General features: G+C 42.0%; 1 protein-coding gene across 1 annotated transcript; it reads right to left on the reverse strand.

Annotated features, from left to right (window-relative positions):
* Positions 1–937: 937 nt before the first annotated feature.
* Positions 938–10,904, reverse strand: LOC139417403 (homeobox protein aristaless-like 3). The gene is made up of 4 exons (XM_071166676.1): positions 10,521–10,904; positions 2,461–2,738; positions 2,087–2,194; positions 938–1,288 (listed from the first exon to the last, which is right to left on the reverse strand). Exons 1-4 carry the CDS (start codon positions 10,882–10,884, stop codon positions 938–940), a joined length of 1,101 nt encoding a protein of 366 aa, XP_071022777.1. The 5' UTR covers positions 10,885–10,904.
* Positions 10,905–11,328: the final 424 nt, after the last annotated feature.

Consider the following 11,328-nt stretch of genomic DNA (forward strand, 5'->3'; position numbering starts at 1 on the left):
GCAAAATGGCAGGTTTTGTGCCTGATGGTGGCCTAACAAACTCAAACAAATGGTCGGTCCTGTCATGGTCTGAAGTCTGTGGGTTTACGGCAATGTTACATTATTTGGAGGAAAGTAGCGAAGGTGTATGTTGAAAGTGTGTGTGTGTGTGTGAGTGAGTGTGAGTGTGAGTGTGAGTGTGAGTGTGAGTGTGAGTGTGAGTGTGAGTGTGAGTGTGAGTGTGTGTGTGTGTGTGTGTGTGTGTGTGTGTGTGTGTGTGTGTGTGTGTGTGTGAGTGTGAGTGTGTGTGTGTGTGTGTGTGTGTGTGTGTGTGTGTGTGTGTGTGTGTGTGTGTGTTTAACTATACTTGCGGGGACCAAAAGTCCCCACAGGAATATTTTAAATAAAACAACATTTTTACAAACTGGGGACATTTTGTTAGTCCCCACAAGGTCAAATGCTATTTCTAGGTGGTTTCCGGTCAAGGTTTGAGCCAATCAGTGTTAGGGTTAGAATTTGGTTTAGCGTTAGGAGCGAGGGTTCGTTTTCGGGTTGGGAGCTAGTTTTCGACCAGGGTTAGGAGCTAGGGTTAGTTTGGGGTTACGGTTAGGTTTTGGGGTTAAGGTAAGGGTTAGGTTTAGGGATAGGGGTTAGGGAAAATAGGATTCTGAATGGGACTGAATTATGTGTCCCCACAAGGTTAATTATACGTGTGTGTGTGTGTGTGTGTGTGTGTGTGTGTGTGTGTGTGTGTGTGTGTGTGTGTGTGTGTGTGTGTGTGTGCGTGCATGCGTGTAGAGTTTTGACTTCTGCTGTCATTTCAACATGCAGGAACACAAATACATGTGGCCATAACTATCCATCGGGTTGCTAGCATACAAGATTGAGTTTGAATGTGTGTGTGAATGCATTAGCTCAGTCAATACATAGTAGGGATCTGACCCTGACACTGTGGTGGTCATGTAGGCCTGGATAGAAGACTCCCAGGGTCCTTAGCCTTCATCCGCATGGCCAACAGAGTGGATGACTTATACTCTGTCTCAGGCCCCGGCTCAAAGGAGTGGCCCCCGAGGGCCCCAGGGAAGCTGTGGAGGGAGTAGAGGCCGTTGATGCCAGGGTGGTGTTGGGGGTGATGGTGAGGGTGGTGTGGGTGGCTGGAGGACGGGGGCATGCCCATGAAGCCCACAGAGGGGAGGTTGCTGTGGGGATGGGGGTAAGGGCTCATACAGGAGGAAGACATGGTGTCAGGGCCCAGGACACAGCCCCCGCCGGACCCCCCTCCTGCACCTGGCCACAGGTTGCTCTGCATCTACAAAGGAAGAGAGCAGTCTGATTAGAGACCAATGACGACGCTCCACTGACAGGCTGCATAAAGGTAATTCCCATCATGCTATTTGAAATTTAAATGCCAATGCTTGGTAATTCAATGTATGGGGTCTATATCATTATTGATTGGTTTGATTGGTTGATTGATTGGTTTAAAGGATTCTAATTAGTCTGTGATGATAATGATAGAAGGGTTATAGCTAGTGACCACTATGATCTATGTGTCAGTGTGTATGCTATCTAGTACCTATTGGAGGGAGGCAGGAGGGAGATATCGTATGTAGTGACCAACGATCTATGTGTCAGGGTGTACCTGGTACGTAGAGACAGGGGCGCAACTTTCACTGGGGGGGGGGGGGACATTCTGAAATTGCAATTTTTTTGTCCCGCCCAGCTTTGTCATTGGAATGTGATACAAAAAGAGGCGACGGTGTGCTTTAGGACCATGCGGACGCCTCCGAGCGATCGGGTTGGCTGTTTGGAGTGTTTATCCGACTGGATATAAAAATATATAAAAAATATAAATAATAATTATGTTCCCACTGCACTTCTAAAAACCAAAGTTGCACCCCTGTGCGTAGATATATTGTATGTCGTGACCAAAGATCTTTGTGTCAGTGTGTATGTTATCTAGTACCTATTCGAGGGAGGCAGGAGGGAGATATCGTATGTCATGACCAAAGATCTTTGTGTCAGTGTGTATGTTATCTAGTACCTATTGGAGGGAGGCAGGAGGGAGATATCGTATGTCGTGACCAAAGATCTATGTGTCAGGGTGTACCTGGTACGTCGAGATATCATACGTAGCAGCAAAGTGGTTTCGCACCTCCTGGATCTTCCCATAGCGTTCTCTCTTCCTCCACTTGGCCCGGCGGTTCTGGAACCACACCTGACGAATCAAGAGAGAGACTAAGGAAGAGATTGGAGAGATGATTTTTCTCTACCATTATATAGGATCCCTGCCTTGCCACGTTCCTACCTGCCTGAAAGAATTTGGCTTCAATTTGTTACAATAGAACATAGAAATAGGCCCTGGGATACTGATTCATCTGGGGGGGTGACAAATATCTAATACTATTGCAAACTCTGTTAGCTACTATAGCAGCATGGGTAGAGGGGACTTTGTATTTTCTGTGTAGCGTGGCATTCTTCTACCTGTACACGGGCCTCTGTGAGTTCGGTCCTGAGGGCCAGCTGTTCCCGGGCGTAAACGTCAGGGTAGTGAGTCTTCTGAAACACTTTCTCCAGCTCCTCCAACTGGAAGGTACTGAACGTGGTGCGGTTACGACGTTTCTTGTTCTTGCCCGATAGGTCGATGGAGTCTGCTATGGAGTCCCCTGGTTGGAGACCGTTGGTTGGCTCCTTCAGCTTGATGCAGCAGTCTGAGCCAATCACGGGATAGCCAATGGGCTTGGGACCCGCCTTCTCTCTGGCTGAGGGAGGAGCATACAGGGAGGGAAAGAGAGAATGGTGGTTACATGTTCAAAACAAAGTGTGTGTGTGTGTGTGTGTGTGCGCGCGCGTGCGTGCGTGTGTGTGTGCGCGCGCACAAAGTACATTTCTGTGTTTAAGCAAGGCTCAGATGTCTACCCGTGGTAATATTGTCACACAGAGATGCTCAGATTACACCGCTAACCTAAGGCTGACTAGGGGTGGTTCATTAATGTCCACTGGCAGCAAACGCAATATTCTCCATAATAATAAACTGAATTCATTAACTGTAAGAGGCAGCAACGTAACATTCTGGAAAATAATAAACAGGATGCAGCCACGCAGGCTTGTCTTTTCTCCGGTAGATACGACTAAGATCTGAACGAGAACCTTCCCATGTTGTCTCAGGGGTCTCCCAGCTCCTCCTCCCCCAATACGAGGTATGAAGGCCTGATGAGAAACGTCGACATGAGAGGTAACTGTAGTATTATGGTAAAACACTAAAGTGATCTGCTTGTGGTATCGTTTTACTACATGAACAAATGAGATAGTGTTGGAAATCAACTTTAGTTAGAAATAAATGATGGTTTAGTCAGATTTGACCAGACACAACATTCCAGCCTACTGCAACACGGTTTGTTTTGATTCGCTGTCAACACCCTTCCTTAAATGAAGGTCTTGAATCACTGAGCAGAAAACAAACTCTGATGTGTGAGTCCCAAATGTATTAAACCATTTAGAAAGTTAGAAATTTGACCCCCATTTGACCCATATTTGATAGAAAGTACGATTGTGTGTATAAAATAACAAACCAATGAAATGGCAATCTACACTGAGTCTACAAAACATCATCAACAGCTGCTCTTTCCATGACATAGACTGACCAGGTGAATTCACTCCAGTGTAGATGAAGAGAAGAGACAGGTTAAAGAAGGATTTTTAAGCCTTGAGACAAATGAGACATGGATTGTGTATGTGTGCCATTCAGAAGGTGAATGGGCGCGACAAAAGTTTTAAGTTCCTTTGAACGGGCTATGGTAGAAGGTGCCAGGCGCACCGGTTTGTGTCTAGAATTGCAACGCTGCTGGGTTTTTCACGCTCAACAGTTTCCCATTTGTGTCAAGAATGGTCCACCACCCAAAGGACATCCAACCAACATCACACTGTGGGAAGCAATGGAGTCAACATCAATGGAGTCAACATGGACCAGCATCTCTGTGGAACGCTTTCGACACCTTATGGATTCCATGATGAGTGGATGACTGGACTGTACCATCATGTTTTACTCTGGGCGTGTTTGGATGACTGGACTGTACCATAATGTTTTACTCCAGGTGTGTTTGGATGACTGGACTGTACCATAATGTTTTACTCCAGGTGTGTTTGGATGACTGGACTGTACCATAATGTTTTACTCTGAGTGTGTTTGGATGACTGGACTGTACCATAATGTTTTACTCTGGGTGTGTTTGGATGACTGGACTGTACCATAATGTTTTACTCCGGGTGTGTTTGGATGACTGGACTGTACCATAATGTTTTACTCTGGGCGTGTTTGGATGACTGGACTGTACCATAATGTTTTACTCCAGGTGTGTTTGGATGACTGGACTGTACCATAATGTTTTACTCCAGGTGTGTTTGGATGACTGGACTGTACCATAATGTTTTACTCTGAGTGTGTTTGGATGACTGGACTGTACCATAATGTTTTACTCTGGGTGTGTTTGGATGACTGGACTGTACCATAATGTTTTACTCTGGGCATGTTTGGATGACTGGACTGTACCATAATGTTTTACTCTGGGTGTGTTTGGATGACTGGACTGTACCATAATATTTTACTCTGGGTGTGTTTGGATGACTGGACTGTACCATAATGTTTTACTCTGGGTGTGTTTGGATGACTGGACTGTACCATAATATTTTACTCTGGGCGTGTTTGGATGACTGGACTGTACCATCATGTTTTACTCTGGGTGTGTTTGGATGACTGGACTGTACCATAATGTTTTACTCTGGGCATGTTTGGATGACTGGACTGTACCATAATGTTTTACTCTGGGTGTGTTTGGATGACTGGACTGTACCATAATATTTTACTCTGGGCGTGTTTGGATGACTGGACTGTACCATAATGTTTTACTCTGGGTGTGTTTGGATGACTGGACTGTACCATAATATTTTACTCTGGGCGTGTTTGGATGACTGGACTGTACCATAATGTTTTACTCTGGGCGTGTTTGGATGACTGGACTGTACCATAATGTTTTACTCTGAGTGTGTTTGGATGACTGGACTGTACCATAATGTTTTACTCTGGGCGTGTTTGGATGACTGGACTGTACCATCATGTTTTACTCTGGGCGTGTTTGGATGACTGAACTGTACCATAATGTTTTACTCTGAGTGTGTTTGGATGACTGGACTGTACCATAATGTTTTACTCTGGGCGTGTTTGGATGACTGGACTGTACCATAATGTTTTACTCTGGGTGTGTTTGGATGACTGGACTGTACCATAATGTTTTACTCTGGGCGTGTTTGGATGACTGGACTGTACCATAATGTTTTACTCTGAGTGTGTTTGGATGACTGGACTGTACCATAATGTTTTACTCTGGGCGTGTTTGGATGACTGGACTGTACCATCATGTTTTACTCTGGGCGTGTTTGGATGACTGAACTGTACCATAATGTTTTACTCTGAGTGTGTTTGGATGACTGGACTGTACCATAATGTTTTACTCTGGGCGTGTTTGGATGACTGGACTGTACCATAATGTTTTACTCTGGGTGTGTTTGGATGACTGGACTGTACCATAATGTTTTACTCTGGGCGTGTTTGGATGACTGGACTGTACCATAATGTTTTACTCTGGGCGTGTTTGGATGACTGGACTGTACCATAATGTTTTACTCTGGGTGTGTTTGGATGACTGGACTGTACCATAATGTTTTACTCTGAGCGTGTTTGGATGACTGGACTGTACCATAATGTTTTACTCTGGGCGTGTTTGGATGACTGGACTGTACCATAATGTTTTACTCTGGGTGTGTTTGGATGACTGGACTGTACCATAATATTTTACTCTGGGCGTGTTTGGATGACTGGACTGTACCATAATGTTTTACTCTGGGCGTGTTTGGATGACTGGACTGTACCATAATGTTTTACTCTGGGCGTGTTTGGATGACTGGACTGTACCATAATGTTTTACTCTGGGTGTGTTTGGATGACTGGACTGTACCATAATGTTTTACTCTGGGCGTGTTTGGATGACTGGACTGTACCATAATGTTTTACTCTGGGCGTGTTTGGATGACTGGACTGTACCATAATGTTTTACTCTGGGTGTGTTTGGATGACTGGACTGTAGATAGATGTATGGATGTTATTGTTCATGTTAATTGTCCCTCACAATGAAAACAGGGAGGGGACTGTGGATCTGTCTCCGTCCGTTAGTACGTTGCTACATTACAGTAATAGTTATTAAGTTAAATTTGTTAGTCACACGCGCGGGGGGGGCATCATTCGTAGGGACGACATGTTTACTGTTGCCTTGTTACAGTATGTCTAACTCTGCGGTCCCAGAAGAGAATCACTCTCCTTCAGTATCTGCACTCTCCCTATGTCCTAAAGTAATATACATGTCCTAAAGCCTCACACAGGGACCATTCGAGAGCAGTCATTTAACATCAACCTAATTCAATTTCTGTCCCAAAACAGAGGGCTTTTCTTTCACCGTAACACAACATTCCTGTCCTGCGTCTACAAAATGGAAACCCTTTACCCAATGTAGTGCATTACTGTTGACCGGGACCCTTAAGACTCAGGTCAAATGTAGTGCACTATATAGGGAATAGGGACCCTTAGGACTCTGGTCAAATGTAGTGCACTATATAGGGGATAGGGACCCTTAGGACTCTGGTCAAATGTAGTGCACTATATAGGGGATAGGGACCCTTTGTACTCTGGTCAAATGTAGTGCACTATATAGGGAATAGGGACCCTTAGGACTCTGGTCAAAAGTAGTGCACTATATAGGGGATAGGGACCCTTAAGACTCTGGTCAAATGTAGTGCACTATATAGGGAATAGGGACCCTTAGGACTCTGGTCAAATGTAGTGCACTATATAGGGAAAAGGATGCCATTTTGGATGTAACCCCCTGATGTCTATTTAGATCCAACCACACATTATAATTCATCATGCCAAGAGATTGGAAAGAGGTTATTAAGATTTTACAATCTAAGAATAAGTATTTAAAAAGACGTCAGACATTCTGTAGTGTAGCTTTTACCAGTGGTGTAAAGTATTTAAGTAAAAGTACTTGAAAATACTACTTAAGTCGTTTTTTGGGGGTATCTGTACTTTACTTTACTATTTATATTTTTTGACAACTATTTATTTTACTTCCTTACATTCCTAAAAAAAAAAGTATGTACTTTTTTTACTCCATACATTTTCCCTGACACGTTAAAGTACTCCTTAAATGTTTAATGCTTAGCAGGACAGGAAAATGGTCCAATTCACGCACTAATCAAGAAAACATCCCTGGTCATCTACTGCCTCTTATCGAGTGGACTCACGAAAACACAAATCCTTTGTTTATAAATGTTGTCGGAGCATGCCCCTGGCTAGCCATACATTTAAAAAAATAAAATAAAAGTGTGGCGTCTGGTTTGCTTAATATAAGGAATTTGAAATTATTTTTTACTTTAGATACTTAAGTATATTTTGGCAATTTCATTTACATTTTGATACTCAAGTATATTTAAAACCAAATACTGTTAGACGTTTAATTCAAGTAGTATTTTACTGGGTGACTTTCACTTTTACTTGATTCATTTTCTATGAAGGAATCTTTACTTTTACTCAAGTATAACAAAATTATTTTTTTTTCCACCGCTGGCTTTTACCAAGAGCCCACATCCTCTTTCCCTATGGTCCAGTGTAATTGGAGATGCACAGTATGTGAAATGCATTACAAAACTGTGCAGTCGAGATAAAGTCCAAATGGACCAATGTGAGTATATACTGACGTCACGTGGAAATTTCAGCTGTTCTCTCCCTGGCCTCTTGTTCTGTAAATGAAAAATGTAAAATTTCGGGAGCATTGGATTGGGTTGGACAGTATTTTATAATGGACTTCTTATGCAGATTAGATAATGAGATTGAAGTCTTGAAGCGTTAGTAACAAGTTGTGCATTTTTGTAATTGTACTTTTACAAATGTCAAATGTTTTCTTTTGAATCATTTTGCATTTGTAAATTATTATTTTTTGACTGTGAAGGGTCAAGAAGTGTCAACATGCATGAGATCTCAGGTTAGGAATACCTGATCAATTGATCATCCCCCTATCTCAATATATCAATTTATTTCTATAACATTTTTAGGCTATGTGGTATACCATCCCACTGCTCTACCATCCTTAAACCCTAACCCTCCCCCCACCCAAGCACCGATAGACAAAACAGGAAGACTAGTCTGCCTTTGAAGGTGTGTGAGTCTGACTGTGCCCCAGAATGTTGGACAGCAAGCAACTGTCATGTGGCCCACATCTCCACTCAAATCTGACCCAGAAAACCAACACTCAGGTTAAACTGCTTTAGAGTTCACAGACTGACAACAAATGGAATTGCTCTTGTCCCAAAAAAAGTATTCTAATCATACCAATATTTGGGGGTCTCAGGAACCGCAGTATTATATAGTCAACAACCCCTATTTTGAAAATTTTAATAAACTCTTTCATTTAGGTGTTTTTAATTTTTTTAAACTTTGTGTGCATGCATGTGCGTGCGTGCTCGGCGTGCATACGCACTAGTGTGTGCGTTCCTGTGTGTGGATGCACGCCTGCGTATGTGGTCAAGTGAGTGTGCGTGGGTGGGTTGTGTTTGCTAATATCTGAAGAATCTAAGAAAATAAATCATTCAAGACCAGTCAAAGCCTGTGGAAATAGAATATCATCCAGTCAATTTGACATCAGACCTGTTATCTAGATTTCAGATGAAGATAAACTGTCGAGATGGAGGTTCTCCGCTCCATCATATGGCTGTCTTTGGCAACAACATGAATCAGACTGATATGAATGTTATTCTGAACACATACATCACTAAGTCCTTATCAGGACTCACATGCCTTCATTGGCAACTTTAGAGGATGGATTTCAAAACTTCAATAAATAATACTGAAGAACCATGTCATATCCTAAGACTGGAGTTCATGGGATATTATACAAGTTTAATCGAGTGTTTCAAACTTGGACTGCTGTATTGTTGCATGCTTCAAGCCAAATATATATATTTTTTTGTTGATCAAATCTCACATTACATTATCAAAACATCTGAGTTGGCCAAAGTTTTATCTCATTTGCATTTTCAGTTTTTATATCTTTAAGTTAATCTAGTTCTAATTTTGAATTCAATGGTATTAATGAATTGAATATATTTTAAAATTATTTTGAGAATGTTCTAATGTGGTTAAATGTGATGATATTGAAAAAGAAAATGTAATCTAAAAAGTTTGACGTAAACAACAAAATGACACGGAGTCAAATTTTGCATAAAGAACATCTTGAGAATCTAATTTGGATTGGTGCAACTTTACTTAGCTATTCAGAAACAAAAACAGAACTTTCAGATAAGAAACATGATCAATTTCAAATAAACTCTAGCTGTATTATTATTATTATTTAAATGTATGAATGTATTTTGTGAAGGCTGCACGGGGTTGACGTGTTTATACCGCACGGGTGGAAGCTTCCTGCACGGACGCCGTAATCACGCACCTAGACGGCTCAGTCACTTTCTGACCTTTGGCCCGCTCGCACTTTACATCAAAACTAATTGTGACTACCAGTGTCAAGTGCAGATAAAACCCGATGACATATTTATCACCAGTGATGTGCGTCCACTTTTACCAAGTGATTTTTACATTGTGATAGCCTACACTTGGTGACAAAACTAAGGTAGCCTAAAGGCTAAAATACATTTTTAGATATAGTTGCACATTAATTTGAGTAGGCCTAGACAATTACGTGGGCTATATCATTTTGTAGTCGTCTAGGCTTATAACATGCCATGGTGTTTCAACATTTTATAGGCAACAATGGGGAGATTATGTGCACCAAAAAAATAAATAAAGTTCTGAAAAAGAGCTCGCAAGGAACAGAATATAGGCCTAATTCAATATGCCAGCCTAGTATTATCACGTGTGGACTAAGTAAGCCGTAGCAGCATTCAGATCTATACTACAAAGTAATTCCGTTTTGGGGGGAGATTTCTTTGATCCGGGCCTGCTGTGGAACACTTTGGAACACTATCATAATCTATTCAAACAAGCTGAATAGTAATACAATTGTAGGTGAACAATTAAAATCAGACATTTAGAGAAAATTAATTACGATCATTGGAGACGTTTTTGTCCAAGGCCTTGAAAAATACGCAGGCTGTGCAGCGCCAAAGAAACTCTGAAAATATATTTATCCGAGTCACCACACTATAAAGTCAAACTTGAAACAATTTGAGGTAGCCACCTACAGAAATGTTGATCTCCATTATCTTTATCACGATGGATTTTGGCCAATGTTTGATAAGTCAAACGGTTTCCACAGGCAATAGACTCATGACATTATTCAGTTAGGCCTATATTATTTTGGTAAATAGCCTACGTTATAATAATATTAATAATAATAACGATTATTATGATAAGTATTACTATTTTCGTAGCCTCACACACTGATGGCCGTGATTTCGATTGTTTTAATAAAAACTCCACTTACCCTCCGAGTAATTGTCATAAAACGAGCCCTTCCCGCTTACTGATAAAATCTTTTGGTCCTGATTAATATTTTCCATGTATTTGCTGTGTTTGTTGGGCAAGGCGCGAGGATTCGTGGAGGCTGCCCCGTGCGTAAAGTCCGCGGGCGCGCCGTCGTTAAACCGTCCCATGGAGCTTGAGCTGTAGAAGTCACCCTGATCCCGGAGACTCAGACGGTGAGCGAGAGGAAGATGTGTACTTTTCTGTAGTTCATCGCAGGGAAGGAACGAACCTCCAGAACTATTCTGATCCAAACCGGGAGAGCTATTCAGTGTTGTCCGGTTTGGCTGCGAAGAGAAAGATAAACAACTGTCCGCCTCCATCATGAGGTCAGTCCGGGATGCACTTTAACGACTCTACTCTGGTCCCGGTTACAGTGAAAGCAAGGTTTCTGTGCGAGCGCGAGTTTTTTCTTACTCTTTTCTTCGTTTCAAGTGGGTGGGATTTAGGAGATCATGAACAAAGACCCGTGAAACAGGGAGGACCAAGCGGGACAGTGGGCTGATATGATCCGCCAAGAATTCAATCACGTGTGATTCCTGTCGCTACAATTAACCATTTAAATCCTCTTTCATTTTGTTACAAAAACAAGCAGATGACTAATTCGGGCAGGGACATAGAGAGCATTTTACGCAAGGCACATTAAACAAACATGAAGGCGTTTTGTTATGTTCAGTACCAAATGGCCAAATGCGCCCGAGGAAATGTATTGGTGCCCTCATTTTTTTCACTTTGTTTTACAGATTATATTATTTTAGACCCAACTGGCC

The sequence above is a fragment of the Oncorhynchus clarkii genome, chromosome 9 (assembly GCF_045791955.1).
Source record: "Oncorhynchus clarkii lewisi isolate Uvic-CL-2024 chromosome 9, UVic_Ocla_1.0, whole genome shotgun sequence".
Classification (NCBI taxonomy): Eukaryota; Metazoa; Chordata; class Actinopteri; order Salmoniformes; family Salmonidae; genus Oncorhynchus; species Oncorhynchus clarkii.

Bases quoted from the DNA above. Each gene is read 5' to 3' on its own strand.
- LOC139417403 (XM_071166676.1), bottom strand. From the start codon at position 10,884: ATGATGGAGGCGGACAGTTGTTTATCTTTCTCTTCGCAGCCAAACCGG. The intron at 2,739-10,520 runs GTAAGTGGAGTT...CTCCTCCCTCAG, and splicing joins TTATGACAATTACTCGGAGG to CCAGAGAGAAGGCGGGTCCC. The intron at 1,289-2,086 runs GTACACCCTGAC...CTTCCTTTGTAG, and splicing joins ATGATATCTCGACGTACCAG to ATGCAGAGCAACCTGTGGCC.